The sequence below is a fragment of the Perca fluviatilis genome, chromosome 6 (assembly GCF_010015445.1).
Source record: "Perca fluviatilis chromosome 6, GENO_Pfluv_1.0, whole genome shotgun sequence".
Lineage (NCBI taxonomy): Eukaryota > Metazoa > Chordata > Actinopteri > Perciformes > Percidae > Perca > Perca fluviatilis.
Window position 1 is genome coordinate 31,478,106 of NC_053117.1, and position 23,074 is coordinate 31,501,179.

At 41.9% G+C, this 23,074-nt stretch overlaps 2 protein-coding genes and 1 long non-coding RNA gene across 5 annotated transcripts; 2 read left to right on the forward strand and 1 right to left on the reverse strand.

The window, feature by feature from the left end:
* The first annotated feature begins 395 nt into the window (after positions 1-395).
* On the forward strand, positions 396-6,896 carry LOC120560111. 2 transcript variants are annotated; one of them, XR_005639425.1, is made up of 4 exons: positions 396-678; positions 2,268-2,593; positions 6,323-6,491; positions 6,618-6,896. It is a non-coding gene; the product is annotated as an uncharacterized LOC120560111 (long non-coding RNA). The 2 variants fall into 2 exon arrangements; XR_005639426.1 differs by having other exon boundaries at positions 396-651.
* A 61-nt stretch (positions 6,897-6,957) lies between these two features.
* On the forward strand, positions 6,958-11,421 carry LOC120560109. Of its 2 annotated transcripts, none has more exons than XM_039802281.1 (5): positions 6,958-8,090; positions 8,238-8,804; positions 8,914-9,096; positions 9,728-10,141; positions 10,228-11,421. In XM_039802281.1, the coding sequence occupies exons 1-2, from the start codon at positions 7,248-7,250 to the stop codon at positions 8,709-8,711; spliced, it is 1,317 nt and encodes a 438-aa protein (XP_039658215.1). In that variant the 5' UTR covers positions 6,958-7,247; the 3' UTR covers positions 8,712-8,804; positions 8,914-9,096; positions 9,728-10,141; positions 10,228-11,421. The 2 variants fall into 2 exon arrangements, with proteins under 2 accessions (XP_039658215.1, XP_039658217.1); XM_039802283.1 differs by having other exon boundaries at positions 8,238-8,749.
* A 5,657-nt stretch (positions 11,422-17,078) lies between these two features.
* On the reverse strand, positions 17,079-22,466 carry LOC120560108 (general transcriptional corepressor trfA-like). The gene is made up of 4 exons (XM_039802280.1): positions 22,432-22,466; positions 19,770-20,348; positions 18,320-19,143; positions 17,079-17,462 (listed from the first exon to the last, which is right to left on the reverse strand). The coding sequence occupies exons 2-4, from the start codon at positions 20,306-20,308 to the stop codon at positions 17,188-17,190; spliced, it is 1,638 nt and encodes a 545-aa protein (XP_039658214.1). The 5' UTR covers positions 20,309-20,348; positions 22,432-22,466; the 3' UTR covers positions 17,079-17,187.
* Positions 22,467-23,074: the final 608 nt, after the last annotated feature.

The window sequence follows — 23,074 nt, forward strand, 5'->3', positions numbered from 1 at the left end:
GCTGCAGAATGTCACAAGTGCAGGGACTACAAACCTCTTAGCTAGCTAGCTAGTCAATTCAAAGAGTATAGAAGTTACTTCTATATTTGGTCAATTTAAAGTTTCCTCTGCAAGGAAACACTACACAAGCAGTCAATTTTGTGCACATGCAATTTAGGCAACAAGTAATGCAACATTTAATAATTAAAATTGTTTTGTGCAAGAGACAAAATGCATTTGCATCTCCTGATCACAGACAGCACATCTGATAGCTGGAATATAACTGATAAAAAAATATATTTATTTGACAGAACATTGTGAGGAAAGCAAATGTACTCCTTCCCCAACAAAATACGGCTCTACTTAACACAAAGAGTTGAGTAAAAAAGTAGTTTCAGCTCTGCTGTAAAGTGCGACTTACCTCTCCAAAGGATTGTGTTGAAAGGAACTCTGTGTGCCAGTTCTGTTGTTTTGTTTTGTTTTTTATTTTAAATAAAAGCAGAGGTTGAGTCTACCGTTGCGCAGAGAGTACGTTCAGTTACGCGTTCTGATCGTTCTGATTCGTCGCATGACCGTTTGACTGTAGACTACCAATTGGAAACGAAGGATTCTTGACCGCAGACTACCAATCACACACCGACATTCAACGCTGAACCTGCCGCTGCGGTCAATGTAGGTCTCTATCCTACAGTATTTCTGGTAGCTAAGTCTGAATGAAATAATTTTTTTATAACACTCACTGCTTATATTTTTACTAAGCCTGAAATAATTAATTCTTCATTACACTCACTGTTTGTACTTCCCAGTTGATTTTTTTGATCGTTTGGGAAAAGCTAATGGTATCAACTAAAGCTAACTTAACTAGCTAGCTAGCTAGTTACCAGTCCCGATGACTGGTAACGATAACGTTAACGTTAAAGTTACCGTTAATCGTTCATTAACATATTCTCAGCCTATTCTGAGTCATTTTAAATAATACATTACCTTTTATTTGTTGTTTATCCACTACGGAATATTGTTAATAGCGTACGCCGGTTACCTTAGTGTTACTGCTAACTTTATTTAGCTAGCTAAATGTCAGTGTCTCGGTCAAATCTCCGTCCTCGCCTACGTTAACGTTACTCGGAGGCATTTTAAATTAGGCTATTGTATTTTTTAAACATTAACGTTACAATATTTCTATCGAATGACGTTACAGTAGACCGGGGCGACCCTCCTCCGATACCTGCTGCCTTCAGATTTCATTCATATTTCATTACCGTTACAGTAACGTTAACGTTACTAACTTGTCATGACAGACAAAGCATAGTCTGCATAGTTTCCATTAATGCCATAACCACCGGTGGAAAAATCATGTTGTAGAGTAAAGTTGTTGTTGCTGTCACAACACTATTTACTAAACTTAGACAGTGGCCCAGGACGTCTTCCCCTCCCCCTCTCCAAATAAATGCTGCCTTCAGATGGCTGTAAAGACAGTCACCAGAGTGAAAGAATCGTACTGTAGAATAGTACTGTCAGGACGGACAAAGCTTTAGTCAGCCTAGTTGTCATTCAATTCCATAACTACTGGTTGAAAAATCATGTTGTAGAATAAAGTTATTGTTGCTGTAATTATTCTAGTTATAGTTGCTGTCACAAAACATTATTTTTTTTCATATTACTAACCTAATTCATGTTTCTGTTCATGCTATAACAGCATGTGCCATCTCAGGAATGCATTTCATCTAATAGAAATTGTCAGATAGACATGTTTTACTGGCAACTTTTGGGGCAAAGGATTTTTAACTGATTTTGAGTGTAAAAATGGCATACAAACGATGCCAGAAGGGAATTGGGCTGAAAAGTGGATAAAATGTCAACTTCAGAAGTTATATGAACTCTAGCTCAAAGTTATCTTCATCTGAAGAGCTGTAATCAGGATTGAGCAGTTGTCATCCTGCTCTGACACTTCCTCCTCGCTGTGTGATAAAAGGGTATCCTTTATCCTTGCACTATTGGACTTATTTGCACTACCACCATGACACACACTCTCATAGAGCACCTTACCATAGAGCATATTTGTTATTTGATCATCCTGTTTATGATGTATGTGTATGTTGTGTGTGATGTAATTGAGCTACTGGGACCTTGAATTTCCCCTTGGGGATCAGTAAAGTATCTATCTAGCTCTATCTATCTATCAATGACCTTTTGTACACTAACATGCATTGTCATATTAGAAATTGAATACATAATATAAAATAATGTTAAAATAAAACTAATAATGTTGTGCTGTTACTGTGTCTAAGTGTGTTTCAGCATATATAAGTGAAGATGGCAACCCCAGTAATCCGCATCGTCAACCCAGAGGCCCCTGCACACCGTCAACAGGCCGTACTGACGGCGACTAAAGAGGCCCGTTGCTGTCGGGAGAAAAAGATGGTTTTCCCTAAACCTCCACAGGAGCTGCTCTTCCAGGACAGCGCCCTGACACACGCAGAGAAGCTCCTTTGAGCAGACGGCATCCCTGCACCATCGCGTCAGCTGTGCCTGGGAAAGCTGCTAGTCCCTTTTGGCCAGTGTGACAATGCACCCTTCCACTGGCTTGTCACAATTATGTGGGATACATGAAGTAGTAAGCATATTATATTCAATACCATTGTTGGCTGTGCATTTTTTTTGATTGCATGTTTACAAAAAACTACTTTATTCAGTGTTTATTATTTATCTATGCAAAGTTTTCTTTGCTCATCTATCTATAAATTGCAGGAACGTCTGTCTGTCTTTCTGGGTGTTAAGCGCATATCTCTCGAACCGTTATTCCGATGGATTTCAAACTTGACAGGAGTCTTGGTACGGGCACGAGTGCAGTGCCAAGTTTGACGTTGTTTGGATAAGAAATGCAAAAGATATCGTCAGTAAAAGAAGCACACATTGGTGGTTGATGATCACAGATATGTGCTGTTTAGCGATCATAATGGGCCGGGTGGGTAGCGCACTGCCATGAGTCCGTGACGCTAATGTCTGATTACTCCACATTGTCATTGTGATATTTTGTGATTACATTCTGAATCTGCAGCGTTCTCTATCAGGTAAATACAGTAGTACAATGTCTGCCTCTGATGCAGACGTAGCCTACGCTGTAAGTCAGTAGTATAGGCTATACAGTGGAGTTGCAGTGGTTTGGGGTCCTTATGTAAGTAATTTTGGGGTACAATTTGGTTTTGAAGAATTCTACAAGCAGCAATACCACAGGCCAAGCAGTCGGCCCGTTCCAAACAGACATATTTTCAACGGGCACCGCCCTAGTCATCTTAATTGCAGTTTAACTCATGATGTTGATGGTACTAGGTTGAAGTAGGGTATAAGTAACATATAAACCCAGAAAAAAACTATTAATTCTACTATTCAACTACTGTTTTTTACTATGTGATGTTTAACCTACTTGTCACATAAGTAGCACTTTTTAATGTAAGTCAATCAGATTTGTCAATATTAAGTTATTGAAGCACATGTATGACATGTGCCTGCTGATCCCAAGGTGCAATAAAACTGAAGATATATCTTAAAATATTACTTAAGAACTACTTTTGATGCGAGCAAACAGACCACATGCTCTATCATTACAGCAGCAGCACAGTGTGGTTCATTAAGGGAGTGTTTACAGGGAGGGAACAATGTGAAATCTATCATTTCTGCAATGTTCACACACTACAAATGAGTGATCACATCAATTAATTACATAAATATTTACTGTATATAACAGACAATACAATTTCAAATCACACCACGATTATACCAACAACAAAAAGAAGACTCAGGTATTTGTATCCTAGATCACACAGGGGCAAATAGCTCAGTCAACGCATTTACAACCTGATGTACCCTTCTGCAGCACCTTCAACCTACTTTTGAAAACATTTAAAGAGACCTGGGGTCTCATTTATAAAACTATGCGTAGGATCCTTACTATAAGTGTACGTGCGCCCAAAAGCCCAAATTGGCGTACGCCGAAAAAAAGTCAGATTTATAAAACCGTGCGTACGCACACCTGTAAGCAATGTTCCCTTTATAAATCACAGATTGACTACAAGTGTGCGTACGTGGATCAGCCTCTTATCCCGCCCTGTACACACCATTTTTAACCATAAATAGTCAATGTAAGTCACCTCGTGAATGCTGATCAGTATGTTAATGACTCTGGCAGTTGTTCTTCGTTACACCGAAACATGCCGAATCATGACGACTGGCGGAGAAAACAAACAAACAAAAAAAAACTCTCAGACGCTCTGGAATTGCTGCCAATTGAATTATAATTACGGCCTATTGTCGCACAGTGTAGGGAAACCGGATCTATAGACTACCTTTATTCATAAAATCTTCCAAAACGGCAGGCATTACGGTACTCGGGGACAGCTTCGATATACCAGACGTATATAATAAGATTTAACAGAACTATATATTATATCCAAACAAGCCTTAGTGATGAAGTTGAAGATTATATATAATATTGATTTAAAAAAACACTTAGCTGTCAGCCATTTCCCTCTGAAAACAGCCGGTTTCACCCAGAGTGGCGAGGACCTGTATTTGGACCGGGATATGGCACGGTTCCGGCGCCTTGCCCTCTCTACTGGACCCAATTCAGTACATAAATCCAAGAGCGCAGCTATATTACTATTACAGCTATATTAGGGAATTTAAATCGGCATATTAGCCAGTCATCGTCATGGTCCCTGAAGTCTCTTTTTCTCCTGATTCTTCCATTCCAGTCCTCCTGCAGGGCCAGCAGTGCCATCATGCAGCATTACGCACGGGTTCACCGCAGTATTTATATGTTTAGTCTACAACAGTTTGTGATTGTTAACACCTTGCTAAAATCACAGCAACAACTAGTGGTATCCCCCACCCCGAGATACAATTTGAAATCGAAATGTAATAAGCAAACACAATTTTCTTCATGCAGGGTTTGTTATAAACAGTATTAAAGTTCAGACTGATAATGAGGACATAGAGCGTAACGACTGCGCGAGAGCTTAACGGCTGTATTTCCAGACTTTGACATTTGATGATATATGCACAGTTTTAAAGACAGAATATTTAGTTATTTACACTATGTTGTGCAGTTATCTAATGCTAGGGTATTTGATGCTATCCTGTATTCCATGCAGTCGGGCCATCTCCTCCTCCTGCGCTCTGTAGCGGACAATGTGACGGCGAGACAGCGCTGATTAAATATTAAGAATGAGTTTTTATTTAAGATTTCAGTTTGAAGTGTTTATGGAACAATTATCACTCAGTACAAGCGCAAATAACACTGCTGGATTTAATCTTCATATGGTGTGAAGAAATGTGCGTGAGGCATTACTTTTTAAAACTTAAACATATTAAGAGTAGCCTAACCCTTATTCCCACATGTACTTTCTGCAGTCTGACTTTAGTTCACCACCTCACCATCTGCGTCGCCAATTCCTATTTTGTCTCCAAAATGTGCGTACGCATGGGTCAGAATTTGCGTGGAGGACCGCACATTCTCCCGTCAAGTTTGTTTTTTATAAATCACAACCTTTGCGTGGGAAGTGGAGTATGCACGTTTTTAGCCCCGTTTTGTGCGTACGCCACGTTTATAAATGAGACCCCAGCTCCATATTTAAGAATGGTTATGTGTATATAATGCAGTATGAATGCCTAATGCGTCCTTGCTCACTTTTGTTATGCTTACAGAGCCTGTGATACTTTTCTGGGGGCTATTAATGTACATTTACAGATGGCTTAATGAGAAGTATGATATGTATTATCATTGTCGGTAATGTATGGACCTGGAAAATCATAATAAAATAAAAGAGACCAGCTCCACTAGACCAAGATCAGTGTGCAGCAACAAATTCCATGTCCCAGGAGCAGCATACATAGAAGCCTTTCTTTTGCATTTCAAATGGACGTTGAGGACAGAGAGATGAGATTTGAAATAAACCTTAGTGCTCCATGGTACCTAAGGAGTGAAGCCATTAATAAGATGCATACATATGTTAAAACATCGCCATAGTCAATCACAGACAAAAAGTAGCAGCAACAAGCTTAGAAAGAAAAGCATTTAAGGTCTATTTCTGCAATAAAAACCATGCCTCACATTACAAGGCATGCTGGAAGTTTACCTTTTTTCTGCATTAATAACAAAGCTAAAAAGTTGGTCACTTTTTCAAATGCCATTTATGAAATAAAAGTGAAAACTGATTTAAATTGGTTATACACACCCAGACATTAGACTTTAATTTTACCTAAAATGTATGGGTAAGTATAGATTAAACATCTGAAAAGTGATGTTGGTGGGCTTAATAAGCTCGTTTACCCTATATAATTTCAGCATGCTTGACAGGCGCCAGTCAGAGGTCTAAACCACATCGGAAGGGAGAGGTGGGGAACAGGTGGGTGAAAGACCTCCTCGCTGAATACGCTGAGAGCTTCCCACAAATCTCCTGTCACCTCGAAGCCAACAGAATGTGCACCTGTACAAGTCTGGCTACCACACCTGGGTATACCTCACTTCATCTTTGTAAAGAGTTATACATTTTCAGTTAAATACCCAATACTATCTATGTAAACATGCAAGAAAAAAGCTTTGGCCTTTATTTGATTTTTTCCTTCTATCTGTACTTTAGGTACACCACATCTGCGACGTTTCCAGCTGGTACACCATGCTGGCAGAGGTCCTGTGCTGCAGGCCGTGTACCAAGGCAGGCAGGAGCAAGGAAGGTGTGACAGTGGGTCGCTGGATTGCGTGGGATTCCGCTATTTTATCACAACTTAGCAAGGCTCACCAAGCTATGTTCCCTGCCATCCTCACCAGCAAGTGAGTATACAAACATGAAAACGAAGGGCTCTCACCCCTCCATGCTTGCTGCCACCTTGGAGTAGAAGGATGCTTGTCTTCAGAGGAAGAGCTCTCACTCTCCTTTTTGCTTTTTAACTGCCTTTTTCTTCTTTTGCTGTTTGAAGATGAAGACGAAGGGCTCTCACCCCTCCATGCTTGCTGCCACCTTGGAGTAGAAGGATGCTTGTCTTCAGAGGAAGAGCTCTCACCCTTTCACCTGCGCTCCTTCACGATGGTAGAAGGGTTGGTGTCTCCACTAGACGAAGGTCTCTCACCCCTTCGTCCGTGCTCCCTCAAGATGGTGGGAGGGTTGAGGTCTTCAGGAGAGGAAGGTCTCTAACTCCTTCGTTTGGACTTCTTCGAAGAAGAGTCCATATCTCCTGAAGACCGAGGTCTTGCAAAGAATTTTAGTCCAAAAATGGATCTAAACTTTTTCTCAATTATTTCTCGTTTGTATACTGCCGTTTTGAAACTGCAAGTACAAACACACACACACACAGCAATTACTTCAGAAGATGAAGAGGAAGGGCTCTCAGCCCTTTTTTGTTGCTGCTTCCTCGTGGTAGAAGGCTGGTCATCTTCAGAAGATGAAGACGAAGGGTCTTCACCTCTCCATGCTTGCTGCCGCCTTGGAGTAGAAGGATGCTTGTCTTCAGAGGATGAAGAGGAAGGGCCCCTTCGTACTTGCTGCCTGGTGGTAGAGGGCTGGTTTTCTGCACAAGACAAAGGGCTCTCACCCCTTTGCCTGTGCTCCTTCATGTTGGTAGAAGGGTTGGTGCCCACGATGAACAAAGAGCTCACATCCCTTCATTCTTGTTGCCTGGTGGTAGAAGGCTGGTTGTCTTCAGAAGATGAAGACGAAGGGCTCTCACCCCTCCATACTGGCTGCCGCCGCCTTGGAGTAGAAGGCTGCTTGTCTTCAGAGGATGAAGAGGAAGGGCTCTCACCCCTCCGTACTTGCTGCCTGGTACAAGGGAACACCATGATTAAAGTGTGGCGGCAGCTACATGAAAATCATAATGAGGAGTACCTTCATCGTAAGGATCTGTACACCACACTCTTCGTGACTGTATCAGAAGCCGGAGGGATTGTCTCTGTATTTGGACACACAGTCCAGGCTCCACCTCCTCAGAGAGCGCTTCCATCCCCGCTGCTCCTGCACCACCCCGTCCTGCTGGCAGAGGCCAACAATGTGCAGGATTACCGGAACCAGATCCTCTCCACTTTTGGCACTGTGCTGAAAATGGATTCCACCAAGAAAGTATGTAAATCACAAAAGTTATGCTATTCTGTATGATGTCAAACATTAGCAGTAATGTTTTTTGTTTTGATTCAGCTTTAATTGAACCCATTTTAACACTGTTGACAGAAAGAGAATCACATTATTCAAACTGAACATATGTTTTAGGTGGTAACGAAGCTGTCTGGCGGGGGCAAAGGCTCATCTGAGCGGTTCACCAGCATCGTAAACGAGCAGTCCCAGATAGTTTTGTTTGTGCTAACCTGTGAGGAGTCCACCGAGAAGCTGAAACCAATGTGCCGTGGAGTCATGGACAGGTTCCGGCTGGCCAGTCAAGCTGTGCCCAAAAACCTATTTGTGGACCATGGGTGTTGCCCTGCACAGGGACCAACAGGGACAGAGACTTTCTTCCAGCCTTGGGGGGACAGTGGTGTGGTTGTGCGTCGGGACATCTTCCGCTGGATGCACCGGTTTGACGCAGCAAAAGGCACACTGCAAGTACGCTGTGTTCAAGTCGACTCTAGCTGGGGCTGTGATGGCCTACAACCGCACCGACCTGGAGCTGCTCATCAAGGCCATCAAAGCCAAGAACCCGGCAATGCTGAACTCTGTCCCAGACAACATTTCAAGGGGCCACCTTAAACACCACGTGCGTAGGGTCAGACCTCGCCATCGAGAAGGTAAGAGGTCCCGCTGGGCTGGACAAGAGTGGAGTGAGCCTCTTCAAAACAACTGGTATTAAAGACAACATACAAAACAGCTATTATTATAACAGCAAAACAGATAGTGTAGCATAGGTAATGAACATAACACACTGTATCTCTGTATGAATCTGTATTTACAGATGATGAGATGTGGGCAAGCCAGCAGCGACACCTGGAGTGCATCCAGGATCCTCAAGGCATGATCATGTACAGGCTGGCGCGTACCGCAGACATCAACAATGTGGACGTGCCCTTCTACAAATGTCTGCGTGGAAGCAACAGCCTGGAAGGATTCCACAAAACTCTTCCACACATGATTCCAGGTACACAAAAGTAGCCTGTACACTTGTAACTAATTAAAAATGTCATTATTTGAATACCTTTTATTGTATTTGTGATGGCAATATAGCCTCTTGTGATGGTTCTGGTGACAGGTTACAACAACTACAGTGACTTTGTACTTGTGTTAATGTTCATATTCATGTCTATAGTGTATGTGTATATTGTATGGTTTAGATCAGTGGTTCCCAACCTGGGGTCCGGGCACCCCCAGGGGGGGGCGGCAAAGATCACAGGAGGGGCGCAAAAACATTTGCAAATGTTAAACAAATTATGATAATACACTAGAATATATAATGTATACAAAAGTCTGTATGAACACTATATATTTTGTTGTATGCTCGTTTTTCCTGCCGCCACGGCATCACTATTTTATGAATGAAACATGGCAGAGAAATGTAACAGTGCTGATAACTCCTCTGTATCAAAAAAGAAAGTAAGGCTCTATCTCGAGAGTTACCTCAACTTCAGTTTCGGGGCGGGGGGGCTGAGCTTTTCTTAGACATGAGTAGGGGGGGGCACCGGGGAAAAAAGGTTGGGATAGATAAGCCAAATTGCCCCTCTGGGTCATTTATTAAAGCAGTGCTCTATTCTATTCGGGTCCCCACCGTGCAGCACGGCCCTATCAGGTTTACCTGATAAGTGGCGTTGCACGGTGGAACTCGGACAGGAGCTCGGGTGCCGTGTTTGGAGGCAGAGGACGCCATTGATCGACCGCCTCAACACCCGCTGTCAGCAGCTATTCAGAGAGACTGTGGAGCCCCTGCTGATGTCCCTTCCAACGAGCTGCTGGGGCTAGAGTACCTGTTCGGCCAGAGCGCGGGTGAATCTGGACCCTTTTCCCTTAAGGACATTGTAAATGATGGACCTGGTCCAGAGGAGGAGGTGGTTCAGCCCGGGCAGCCCCATCCAGAGTCCGATGAGGCGTACCAGAGCGACGTGGAGGCACATGATGATGCGCTGGATGTCATCATGCCCCACATAACGCTCACCAGCGACGAAACCTCCACTGTTCACCCTCCAGCCTTTGTGAGTAACTGTGTGTCGGCCAGAATGAATTAAATTTGCACTGGTTGCTGAACGATGTACACATTTAACTTTATTTATTTTAACAGGAGGATGCCTGCAGTCCAAACCCTTTGCCCGGCTTTTCAAAGCTGGAACGGTTCTGCTCTGTGCTGGTGGAGATTGGCCTGACGGAGGACAAGCTGTCACTAAGCTCAGAGCAGAGGAAGGACGTCCTGGACGCCTGGAGCAAAGTGGACGAGCATGACAAACAGCCACAGCAGTTTAACCAGCTGTACAGAACCCACTGGGGCAACACCCTGTACTGCCCAACCAAAAGAGACGACCTTGTTGATGCTGCTTTAGTACACCTATGGACATATGGCAATAGAAATATAATAAGAACTTCCATGATCCTTAATACTATCAATAAACAAACAAATATTAATACAACCCTCAAATGAAAACTATAGTTGAATCTAACTTCATCATCTTATACTTTTAGTGGGGTGAGTGACACCACCCATCACAATACTTGAAAGAAGTTAATGTGATATACAAAAATGGCCTTTGTGCTCCCTGTACATAGTCATGCATGACATACAAACACAATAACATCAAAGGATAATGGCTTTATTCTGGATTCATTGAGTAAGTGTGCTTAATGAGTTGTATAATTGTTGAATATGTCATATTTGCAGTTGTTTGTACTGTTTATTTCAACATCAGTAGTCTAGTGCTCACAAAATAGTTTGACCACTTGGGAGAGACCCTGAATTCATTGCCATCTTCTGATATTTACATATTTGTCCACACACCTGCAAAATGTCACCCATTCACACTGAGGGAATTTGTACTTTGGTACAGCTGACCCCCACTGGCAGTGCTGGAATGTAACTAAGCGCATTTCCCTATATAAAGATATATACTTCATCCATCATGGAATTACAGTGTATTTGTTGACCTTTTAACCCAGCTTCACGTCTTGTTTGTAGCTTGTAGCCATATAGCTCCAGCTTTCAGGCAATAAGTTTGGTGTCTTTGTGACGTTAGCACTTCTAGAAGTTTAGTAATCTGGCCTGGAAGACAGTGACTTTTTGGAGACTTTTCAAAGACTTTGCACGAGTATATCCAGACTTTTTGGGGTATTTAGCTTATGACATACAAATATTTTCTGTTGACTTCTTTCATTCTCAGTGTGTAATCTAAAGGGAACTGTACTAAATAATGAATGAAAACAGTCAAAGCTGTAATAAGCTAACGCTTAACTTTTTCGGTCAGAATAAACTTGCTTTGGTTTGTCACTACTTGAAACGTAATGACTTATTGTTCATTTATCATTTTTGAACATGTGTGTTTAAGTTGTATAGTTTGGAAATCAAAATTACCCAGAGCCCACACTGACACTCTGCAATGCTTATTTTGTCAAACCGCCAGTTTAAACCTCAAAATCATTCCAAATAAATGAAGATTATTAAAATAGTCTGCTAACCTTTACGCACATCACCAGACTTTACGCACTAAACACAATAGCTGGCTAAGTTTCCAACAGAATGATGAGGGAGATGTCAATTATAGTGAAAACACCAGTGTGGCCTTTAAAGTTTCACAGACAAATTATATTATATTTTTATGAAATATGATGCATTAATAATAATTAAACTACCAAAAATAACCTTTTTTTTTTTTTACCAACAAAATTACAATTTTTTTTTTTTTTTTTTTTTGAGGTGATTCAGCTTCATTGCTACTGTTATTTATATGAGTTAACTGAATACAACACAGTACAAACACAGAAGAATCATCATATTTATCTGTAAAAACACTGAGCATGAACCAAATAATGATGTGACCACAAGGTGACGCAAAATGCATAACAACACGTCTTTGGATTATCACTTTAATATTTGTTTAATGTTGATTTCTTTTCTTTCTTTTGTCCCATATTCACTACTGAGCTCCCAAAGGGACCTTATTTATATTTAGTGTCCCAAAAATGGTTTTAGCACAGACTATAATTCCCAGTTGTTGGTATAGTTACTTCAAAAAAGTTGCAGTTAACATTTACCTTAGAAACCGATTTTTTGTCACGTTTCTTTGAGTAAAACACTGGTCTGTCTCTATAGATCAGTCAGGGCCAAACTGGGTGGATGATACAGAACCTGGATGTCTTTAAGGAGGATGTCAGGACTAATTACCTCTTTATCTTCTTCTCCTGCCTCGTTTTCTTCTTCTCCTTCATCTTCCTCTTCACCAGTGGTAGACTGAATATACTCAAATACTAAAGTACAATTTTGAGTTATAAATAATATATTATATATTATAATATTTTCATTTTATGACACTTTATTCCTCCATTACATTTCAAAGTGACATATTGTCCTTTTTTTTACTCAACAACAGCTTCAGTTATTAGTTACTCCAAGATTAATAACTTTCATACAGAACATGATCATTTTATATAATATGATGTATTGTTGTAAACACATTGAGCTGTCAGGAAGGGGGATCAGAACTCAGGCGCAGACTGGAGTATTTGATTTGATTAGGATCCCCATTAGCTGATGCAGAACATCAGCTACTCTTCCTGGGGTCCACACAAAACATAAAACTACATTTTCAGACAAAACACTCATAGAATATAAAAATAAGAGCAGTATAGCTAGTATTATTTTCCTTGTGTATATAGATATACATATTCCTTTCTATGTATTCTAATAGTAATATATGATATCACAATATCACAATAAATACATAAGCACAGAATATAGTAAAAATTCAATCTTACAACATCTTTGTTTACCTATCAATATTCCTATACATAACTAAGTACAAAAATATGGTTACAGTCTTAGGGCCCTTAGATGATCCTTTACTTGTCATTTAAAACTTGATTTATTATGCGCTTTGGCAATCTCTGCTGGAAGTGAGTTCCAAGCAACCATCCCTCGATACAATACTGTACGTTGCATTGTGTTCGGGCTCTAGGAACTTTAAAAAGACCTCTAGTGGCATGTCTAGTGGAGTATTTATGAGTGTTAGAGCTAAATGTAAGTTGACTATACAAACAATTTGGAATTTTTTCTTCATTCATGTTTCTAACAAAAGCCAGGAGTGATGCTGAAAGTCTCTCCGCAACTTTCAACCAGGAGAGTTTGACATGCGTGTTGTTTACATTAGACCTGAGTGGACGTTGAAGGGCAAGACGCGCTGCTCTGTTCTGAACCAGCTGCAGTTTACCTAGATCTTTCTTTGCAGCACTTGACCATATCATTGGGCAATAGTCAAGATGTGATAAAACTAGAGCGCAGGACTTGTTTGGTCAGGTGTGGTGTTAAAAAAGCCGAGCATCTTTTTATAACAGATATTCCTACCCATCTTTGCAACAAGATAACGTATGTCTTGTCCACAACAGATTACAATCTAAGAAGACCAAGCTTTGTTTCCTCTACTTGTTCAACAGCTACATTATTCAACATCAAATTCAGCTGAGGCCTAGAGATCAAGGAATGATTTGTACCAAATACAATGCTTTTAGTCTTTGACATGTTTAGGAATAGTCTATTGTTAGTAACCCATTCTAGTGCTATCTGCAACTCTTTCTTTCCACACTCTAAATGTTTTGTGTCAGAAAAGCTTCCATTAAAAAAATTTGTGTTCTGTAGGATACATCATTTTATTTCCATGATAAAGCAGATGCAGCAAAATCATAACATACAAGTTTTTCCAATAATAATTTGTGATCAATGACATCAAAGGCAACAGTACTGCTCCCACAATATTCCTCTGATCAATTTCCTTTAACCAATCATCCGTCATTTGTGTAAGTGCAGTGCATGTTGAGTGACCTGATTGTTAACAGAGAAGTAGCACTGTATCTGGTCAAATACAATTTGTTCTAATAGTTTGCTAGGAACAGGCAACAAACTAATAGGTCGGCTGTTGGTGCCGGTGAAGGCAGCCCGAGCTTGCTTGGGTAAAGGAATAACGTTAGCTTCTCTCCAAATTTGAGGAAAAACATTACTTTTTAGGAGTAGGTGGTAAAGAATCTTATTTTATTGAAGCTGTGAGTGTGGACTGGCAGTGGGGGTGCTGGGTCCGAAGATGGCTGGACTGGCAGTGGGGGTGGTGGGTCCGAAGATGGCTGGACTGGCAGTGGGGGTGGTGGGTCCGAAGATGGCTGGACTGGCAGTGGGGGTGCTGGGTCTGAAGATGGCTGGACTGGCAGTGGGGGTGCTGGGGCCCAAGATGGCTGGACTGGCAGTGGGGGTGCTGGGTCCGAAGATGGCTGGACTGGCAGTGGGGGTGCTGGGTCCGAAGATGGCTGGACTGGCAGTGGGGGTGCGTGGGTCTGAAGATGGCTGGACTGGCAGTGGGGGTGCTGGGTCTGAAGATGGCTGGACTGGCAGTGGGGGGGCTGGGTCTCGAAGATGGCTGGACTGGCAGTTGGGGTGCTGGGTCCAAGATGGCTGGATGGAGGGGGGTGTAGGTGAAAGATGGCTGGACTGGCAGTGGGGGTGCTGGGTCTGAAGATGGCTGGACTGGCAGTGGGGGTGCTGGGTCCGAAGATGGCTGGACTGGCAGTAGGGGTGCTGGGCCCAAGATGGCTGGACTGGCAGTGGGGGTGCTGGGTCTGAAGATGGCTGGACTGGCAGTGGGGGTGCTGGGTCCGGAATGGCTGTGGGTTGGGTAGATCTTCGTCTGGCAGTGGCTGCTGATAATCTGAAGTGGCTGACTGGCAGTGGGGGTGCTGGGTCCAAGATGGCTGGACTGGCAGTGGGGGTGCTGGGTCCGAAGATGGCTGGACTGGCAGTGGGGTGCTGGGTCCAAGATGGCTGGACTGGCAGTGGGGTGCTGGGTCCAAGATGGCTGGACTGGCAGTGGGGGTACTGGAGCCCAAGATGGCTGGACTGGCAGAGGGGTAAGGGTCCTGAGAAGATGGCTGACTGGCAGTGGGGTGGTGGTGAAGTGATGCTTGTGCGTCAGGGGCCGGAGCAAACAGGGAAGTACAACAACAAGGAACTAGACTAGAGACAAATCTCAGAGGCTGGTGAAAAAGCATACTCAGTGGTCAGGAACAATCCAGCAGGGAGAGGAAAGTCAGACTGGCATCTGAAGGCAGATGATGGAGCAGGATGAGTAGCAGGGGCGCTGACTGGAATTGGTACCTGGTGTGGGGAGAATCAACGGGGGGGGGGACGTGTCCTCACTCTGTGGAACATGTAGGGGGGAACAGAAGCACAGACAGACAGAGAAAAAACAAACAAAAAAAACACACCAAACACATGGCAGGCATAACAAAATGAAGAAATAAACTAAAACAAACACACACACACACACACACACACACACACACACCAGACTGTCACCGTGCAGAAGTCACGGCAGGCCGGGGCGTGACATGAGCTACCTCTCGACTAGCTACAACAATACAATGCTGCTTACTCACCATCTGCAATAATAATTCACTTTCATAAGGCATCACATATTGTCCATTTTTTTATAATGAGTACTTTTACTTCTAATGGAGTATTTTTACACTGTGGTATTGCTACTTTAACTTAAAATATAAGTATAAAAAGCTCCTTATGATAAAAAAAAACTTCTAAACAAAAGATGAATACAATCTACATCTGAATCAATGCAGTGAAACGTTAAAATGGGTTGGTCTGTTTACCTGTTCTCATCTTCATCATGAAGCAGGAACCAAACAAAGGAGCACTGAGCAGCGGAGGCTCCTGTACCCACCAGTGCATCTATGTTCCCATCTGAAAGACTACTCACCTCTAACTACCCTCGTCCCTCCGTTACAAACTCCCGTCCCCCCAGGACTATCTCAGCCCTTTTTCTGTTGTCGGATTGGAATGTCCTCCCCCATCTGAGACACCTCAAACTATTGCTTTAAACTTTAACTTTTTTACCCAAGTCTATTTGTATTTTATATTGATGTTTTTATCTTGCTTTTACGATCTTAACTGTAGCACTTTGAGATTTGCTCCAAATGTAAAGTGCATTACAAATAAAATCTATTATTAAATCTATTATTAAGTCTCCTCGGGACTCAGGACCCAGTCCCCCGTGATCCATTGATCTAATCCAGTGTTTCTCAAATGGGGGTACGTGTACCCCTAGGGGTACTTCGGAGAACTGCAGGGGGTATGTGACATTTTTAGCAAAATGTTTTTCAGTTATAAGACTGTAGTTACTTTACTGTCTTTTTTTTCCAAGTTTGTCGCTTTTTTCAAAGTTTTTGTCGCTGTTTCTGAAGTTTGTCACTTTTTTTTTTAAGGTTTTGTCGCTTGTTCTGACCTATTCTTGTCTTTCTTCCTTACTTCTTGTCTTTTTATCTTCGAAGTTATTTTTTTAAAGATAGTTTTTTGGGCCATTTTCAGCCTTTATATCTACAGGACAGCTGAAGATATGAAAGGGAAGAGAGAGGGGGAATGACATGCAGCAGAGGGCTGCAGGTCGGAGTTGAAGCCAGGACGCTGCGTCGAGGAGTAAACCTCTATATATGGGCGCTCGCTCTACTAACTGAGCTATCCGGGCGCCCTTCTTAAAAATGTTTGTCTCTTTTTTCAAAGTTTAATTCTGCTTTTTTCAAAGTTTGTCTCTTAGGCTATTTGAATTTTTCACTTTTGTCGCCCTAGTGTTGCCTTCCTTCTTTCTACTGTGTTTTTTTAATACGTTTTTATTACTATTTTCAACCTAGTCTTGCCTTACTTTCTTCTTTCTACTGTCTTTAGGGTCTAACCCCAACCATAAGGTCTCTGCCAGAACCTAACCAAAGCTAAATTAGGATAGGTGCTGGGCTAACCTTGGTTAAATTAGGCTAGGTTAGGATGAATGAGACTGGGTCAGGTGGCGCTAAGTTAGGACACTGTTATTTGCACAATGCTTTTTGACTCTAGGGTGTTATCATGTGGTTACAAGGATATTTGATGGTGGTTGCTAATGTTTTAAAAGAATATTTTACTTTTCTTTACTTCTGTTTTGTCAAATCTGAAATGTTTGTTGTCTCCCTCAATTACCTCTCTCTATTTGGTGCCATTTTTCTGATTGCTCTACTTTTATCTTAATTGATATATGTTAACAAGTACTAGTTTGCGTGACCTGACTGGCATTTGCCCGTTGCGAAGATTTAACATACTTTCTGAGTTGCTGCATAACTCAGAGATATTCTCCATCTTCTTCGCATTCATTTCCTTCCTCTCTACCTTCAGTTTTTGCTTCCTCACTTCCCTCTCCACCTTAAATTCTTGTCTGTGTTTGTACAGGACCAGCTCCCTCCTTCGGTCAAGCAGCCGTTCTTTTTCTGCCATTTTCTCTGGATTTCTGAGGGGATCTGTAACCAAAAGCATATGAAAGGTTAAGTCTGGAGTCCAGTTGTACACTCGCACCCCTCCCAAAAGGAAACAGACAACAGATTTGTTTTGTTGCAAGTTGTTAAAAGTACATGTTGGCCTGGCGCCATAAGTGAGATAAGAGCTATCTTAGCTTAACTGAGTATGTTTCCTTTGTTCTCCATGATAATTAAATAAGATAAATAAATTAACTCATGAAAGGAATATGTGCCCACTGTGAGATAAAAATACATTTCTGACAGTTTAAACAGATGTAAACAGATACACGTTTATTCCTTCCCTGCAGAACAGGATGACACAAGGCAACTTTGGGAGTTTATTCAGAAATATTCAGAAATAGAAAGTATTCTCACTGCTGCCTTTATTAGACAAACAATCTACACAACGTTGATTAGCTGAACAAATGATCCATAAATAGACAACATTTTAAACTCATAATAGTACTATATATTAAAGACTGAAGTGTGTTAAGTATGCAGCTAACCTGGCTCTCTCCAAAATTCAAAAACACAAGCAACACCTCTAATTAACACACCTTGTGTGTTTCATTGTAACGGTTCAATGTAATGTAATTAGCCTGTATTAGTCACATGGGCTGGTTTTCCGACTACTTTTACTTACTTTCAATGAATTTACTGAACAATAATTTCACTTTTTAGGACTTTAAATGAAGGACTTTAACTTGTAATGGAGTTTTTTTTTACAGAGTGGTGTTGGAACTTTTACTAGTGAAGAAATTGAATACTTGTTCCACCACTGATCTACTGTGATCTAAAAGGAGTTTATACATGTACCTGTTTGACATTTTATGTGACAAAATGTAAGTTTACTTTCTTACCATGACGCAGGAGGTAGCACTCATCCACAAAGGTCGATTGGATGTCCCTGGCAATGCGTTTTATCTTGCGATTGAGCCACCAAATGTATATTCTTGAACGCAGACCAAACGTTTTCCTCTCCTTCTCCTGGTTCTTTCTCTTCATCTCTTCACACCTCTCTCTTTCTCTTTTTAAACCCTCCTCCTCCAAACGCTGCTTTTCTCTTTCAATGATCTCCCTCTCCTTTCTCGCACTCAGATAGATAGCTAAATGGCTATTAGGCCTTCTTTCTTGCTGCCTCCTTGTGGTAAAGGGCTCGTCGTCTTCAGAAGACGAAGATGTAGAGGAAGGGCTGTCACCACTTCGTCCGTCCTGTCTCAAGGTGTTTGAAGGGTTCAAATCTCCACGAAACAAAGGTCTCTCACCCCTTCGTACGTGCTCCCACCAGATGGTAGGCTGGTCAATGTCAATGCAGGGCAAATGGTTCTCACCAATTCCTCCATTCTGCCTAAAGGTGGTAGGACGGTTGATGTCTACGAAGGACAAAGGACTTCGTTGTTGCTGCCTCCTTGTGGTAGAAGGCTCGTCGTCTTCAGAAGATGACGACAAAGTGCTCTCAGCCCTTCGTGCTTGCTGCCGCCTCCGAGTAGTAGGCTGACTGTCTTTAGAGGATGAAGAGGAAGGGCTCTCAAACCTTCGTACTCGCTGCCTGGTGGTAGAAGGCTCATCCTCTTCAGAAGAGGAAGACAAAGAGCTCTCTCTCCTTTGCCTGCTCTCCTTCATGACGGTAGAAGGTTTGGTGCCCACGATGAACAAAGAGCTCACGTCCCTTCGTACTAGCAGCCTGGTGGCACAACGCTGGTCATCTTCAGAAGATGACAACGAAGGGCTCTCACCCCTCCATGCTTGCTGCCGCCTCCGAGTATTAGGCTGCTTGTCTTCAGAGGATGAAGAGGAAGGGCTCTCAAACCTTTGTACTCGCTGCCTGGTGGTAGAAGGCTCATCCTCTTCAGAAGAGGAAGACAAAGAGCTCACATCCCTTCGCACTTGCTGCCTGGTGGTGGAGCGCTGGTCATCTTCAGAAGATGACAACGAAGGGCTCTCACCCCTCCATGCTTGCTGCCGCCTCCGAGTAGTAGGCTGCTTGTCTTCAGAGGAAGAAGAGGACGGGCTCTCAAACCTTCGTACTCGCTGCCTGGTGGTAGAAGGCTCGTCATCTTCAGAAGAGGAAGAAAAGGGCTCTCCCCTTTGCCTGCCCTTCGTCGATGGTAGTAGGTTTGCTGCCTCAGAGGATGAACAGGAAGGGCTCACAAACCTTCGCACTTGCTGCCTGGTGGTAGAACGCTCGTCATCTTCAGAAGAGGACGACAAAGCGCTCTCACCTCTCCCTGCTTGCTCCCGCCCGCGTAGTAGGCTGCTTGTCTTCCCAGGATGAACAAAGACGGCTCTCAAACCTTCGTACACAGCAGCCTGGTGGCACAACGCTGGTCATCTTCAGAAGATGACAACGAAGGGCTCTCACCCCTCCATGCTTGCTGCTGCGTTGCAGTAGTAGGCTGCTTGTCTTCAGAGGATGAAGAGGAAGGGCTCTCACCCCTTCGTACTCGCTGCCTGGTGGTAGAAGGCTCATCCTCTTCAGAAGAGGAAGACAAAGAGCTCACATCACTTTGCCTGCTCTCCTTCATGTTGATAGAAGGGTTGGTGCCCACGATGAACAATGAGCTCACATCCCTTCGTTCTTGCTGCCTGGTGGTAGAGGGCTTGTGTTCTGCACAAGACAAAGGGCCCTCACCCCTTTCTCTGTGCTCCTTCACGATGGTAGAAGGGTTGGTGTCTCCACTAGACGAAGGTCTCTCACCCCTTCGTCCGTGCTCCCTCAAGATGGTGGGAGGGTTGAGGTCTTCAGGAGAGGAAGGTCTCTCACTCCTTCGTTTGGACTTCTTCGAAGAAGAGTCCATATCTCCTGAAGACCAAGGTCTTGTAAAGAATTTTAGAATGGATCTAAACATCTTCTCGATTATCTCTTGTTTGTATACTGGCGTTGTCAAACTGCAAGTACAAACACACAAACACACACAGCAATTACTTCACTGATAATCACATTATTGTTTCAAGCAGCACACTAAGCAAGTTATTTCACTTAACTAAACCTTCTAACTGAACTTAAATAAACTGAGAAATATTTCTCTGGTCACACATCATTATTTCACTGTGCTTGATAAAAAAGAAAATGCACAAATATCACTTTGAATAATAATTATTATTATTATACTTATATTATATAGACTTTAGACTAAAGTATAATGTACTTTCAAATAAATCAATCAAGTATTAATGTATGTCAGACACATAAACAGTACATATATCCATTGACATACTATAGCTGCAACTAGTAGGCTACAGCAGTGACGGACTGGGATCAAAAAACGGCCTTTGGCATTTGCAACACACAGGCCCTATTTTCAAACCACACCAACCCATAGAAATAAAATGGATAGAAAGGCCATTACCATTCAAATCAACGTAGCAGAAAGGTGAACTGTTGCCATGTTAACGTATAAACTTCAACAAACCGTGGAGTAGTAACGTTACGAGGCAGAGATCCAGCCGCTAAATGAGTCAAATTAACTTCATGCCATTTTATTTCTATGTACCAACATCACACAAATGTCATAACACATACAAAAAACCTATAAAAAGCAAAAATGTGCCGACAACAGTTTAACATCTTAAAGCATCCGCAGACCACTAGCTAGGTGGCGTTGCTACGGCATGATACGCCCCACTAAATTATTGGAAATTGATTATTTGAAACAGGATCAAAATAAAATAAACTAAAAGAATATGTCTTGGGCCAGGTTATAGCAACAATGCTAATCACCTGTAGCTAGTAAAGGCACAGCCAGCACAAATACAACGGCTCGACGGCTTAGCACAGTTAGCTAGCTAGCTACATAATACAACAGCTCCACCAAAACACAGAAAGAGCAATGCTACAGTTCAAATTACATCAGTTTCACCAAAATATGCAGCTGCTAACGTTAATATTAGCTGAAGCAACACACTCTTTTTGTTTGGAAAATAAATCACTTAATTTAGCATATTTTTCACCAGAAGCTAACCATGCTATCTTTGTTTTCTTCGTCTCCCCTTTGGTCGTTTCGCCGTGCGATAACATTTTCTTTTATCTTGGTGGTGGTCAGTGATAATGGATTCGGCGCTCCTAAAAAACATTTTGAAAATATCATAGCTTCTATTGTAGCTAGCTCTCGCTCGCTCACGGGTACATGTGGTACTGTAAACATTCCCATGGCAACAGCGCTTGGACCAAACAATTACGTCGTCATAGCGCTTAGAATTTTATTTAATAAAATAACTTTTTGAAAAATAACAAGACAAATTATTATTATTTTATTATCATTATTATATCTTTTTTTTATCAGTAGGGGCCCATAGAGGATGGCCAGTCTGTCACTGGGCTACAGTGAGAATGATAATATTAGACAATATTTCTACTAGTAGGAATAATAAAAATAATAAAAAAAGACTACAATGAAAGCAGTGTTTTCTACGCTAACTAACTAGCTCAGAAGACATCTTCACTGTAACACGACAAGACATTTTGGTTTTAGATCAACAACCCACAGATAATCTTAAAACAGGACGAATTTAGTCATACGTTTGAGAAATAATCTTTAATTCACATGTGATCTGTGATAGAAGCTGCAGAATGTCACAAGTGCAGGGACTACAAAACATCTTAGCTAGCTAGCTAGTCAATTTAAAGAGTAGCTAGCTAGCTATAGAAGTCTACTTCTTGGTCAAATTAAAGTGTCCTCCGTGCAAGGAAACACTACACACAGCAGTCAATTTTGTGCACATGCAATTTAGGTAACAAGTAATGCAACATTTAATAATTAAAATTGTTTTGTGCAAGAGACAAAATGCATTTGCATCTCCTGATCACAGACAGCACATCTGATAGCTGGAGTATAACTGATAAAAAATATATTTATTTGACAGAACATTGTGAGGAAAGTAAATGTACTCCTTCCCCAACAAAATACGGCTCTACTTAACAGAAAGAGTTGAGTAAAAAGTAGTTTCAGCTCTGCTGTAAAGTGCGACTTACCTCTCCAAAGGATTGTGTTGAAAGGAACGAATCTGTGTGCCGTTCTGTTGTTTTGTTTTGTTTTTTATTTTAAATAAAAGCAGAGGTTGAGTCTACCGTTGCGCAGAGAGTACGTTCAGTTACGCGTTCTGATCGCTTTCGTGCCGCATGACCGTTTGACTGTAGACTACCAATTGGAAACGAAGGATTCTTGACCGCAGACTACCAATCACACACCGACATTCAACGCTGGACCTGCGGTCGCGGTCAATGTAGGTCTCTATCCTACAGTATTTCTGGTAGCTAAGTCTGAATGAAATAATTTTTTATAACACTCACTGCTTATATTTTACTAAGCCTGAAATAATTAATTCTTCATTACACTCACTGTTTGTACTTCCCAGTTGATTTTTTGATCGTTTGGGAAAAGCTAATGGTATCAACTAAAGCTAACTTAACTAGCTAGCTAGCTAGTTAAACCGAGTCCCGATGATGGTAACGGTAACGTTAACGTTAAAGTTACCGTTAATCGTTCATTAACATATTCTCAGCCTTTGGTCATTTTAAATAATACATTACCTTTTATTTGTTGTTTATCCACTACGGAATATTGTTAATAGCGTCACCGGTTACCTTAGTGTTACTGCTAACTTTATTTAGCTAG

What these genes read in the sequence shown, in the direction of transcription:
- LOC120560109 (XM_039802281.1), top strand. Translation starts at nt 7,248, where the DNA reads ATGGATCTAAACTTTTTCTCAATTATTTCTCGTTTGTATACTGCCGTT. An exon ending in AAATGGATTCCACCAAGAAA is followed by an intron (nt 8,091 to 8,237) that starts GTATGTAAATCA and finishes CATATGTTTTAG; the next exon opens with GTGGTAACGAAGCTGTCTGG.
- LOC120560108 (XM_039802280.1), bottom strand. Translation starts at nt 20,308, where the DNA reads ATGTTTAGATCCATTCTAAAATTCTTTACAAGACCTTGGTCTTCAGGA. An exon ending in GACCAGCGTTGTGCCACCAG is followed by an intron (nt 19,144 to 19,769) that starts GCTGCTGTGTAC and finishes TTGTGCCACCAG; the next exon opens with GCTGCTAGTACGAAGGGACG. An exon ending in GTGCTACCTCCTGCGTCATG is followed by an intron (nt 17,463 to 18,319) that starts GTAAGAAAGTAA and finishes TTTTGGTTACAG; the next exon opens with ATCCCCTCAGAAATCCAGAG.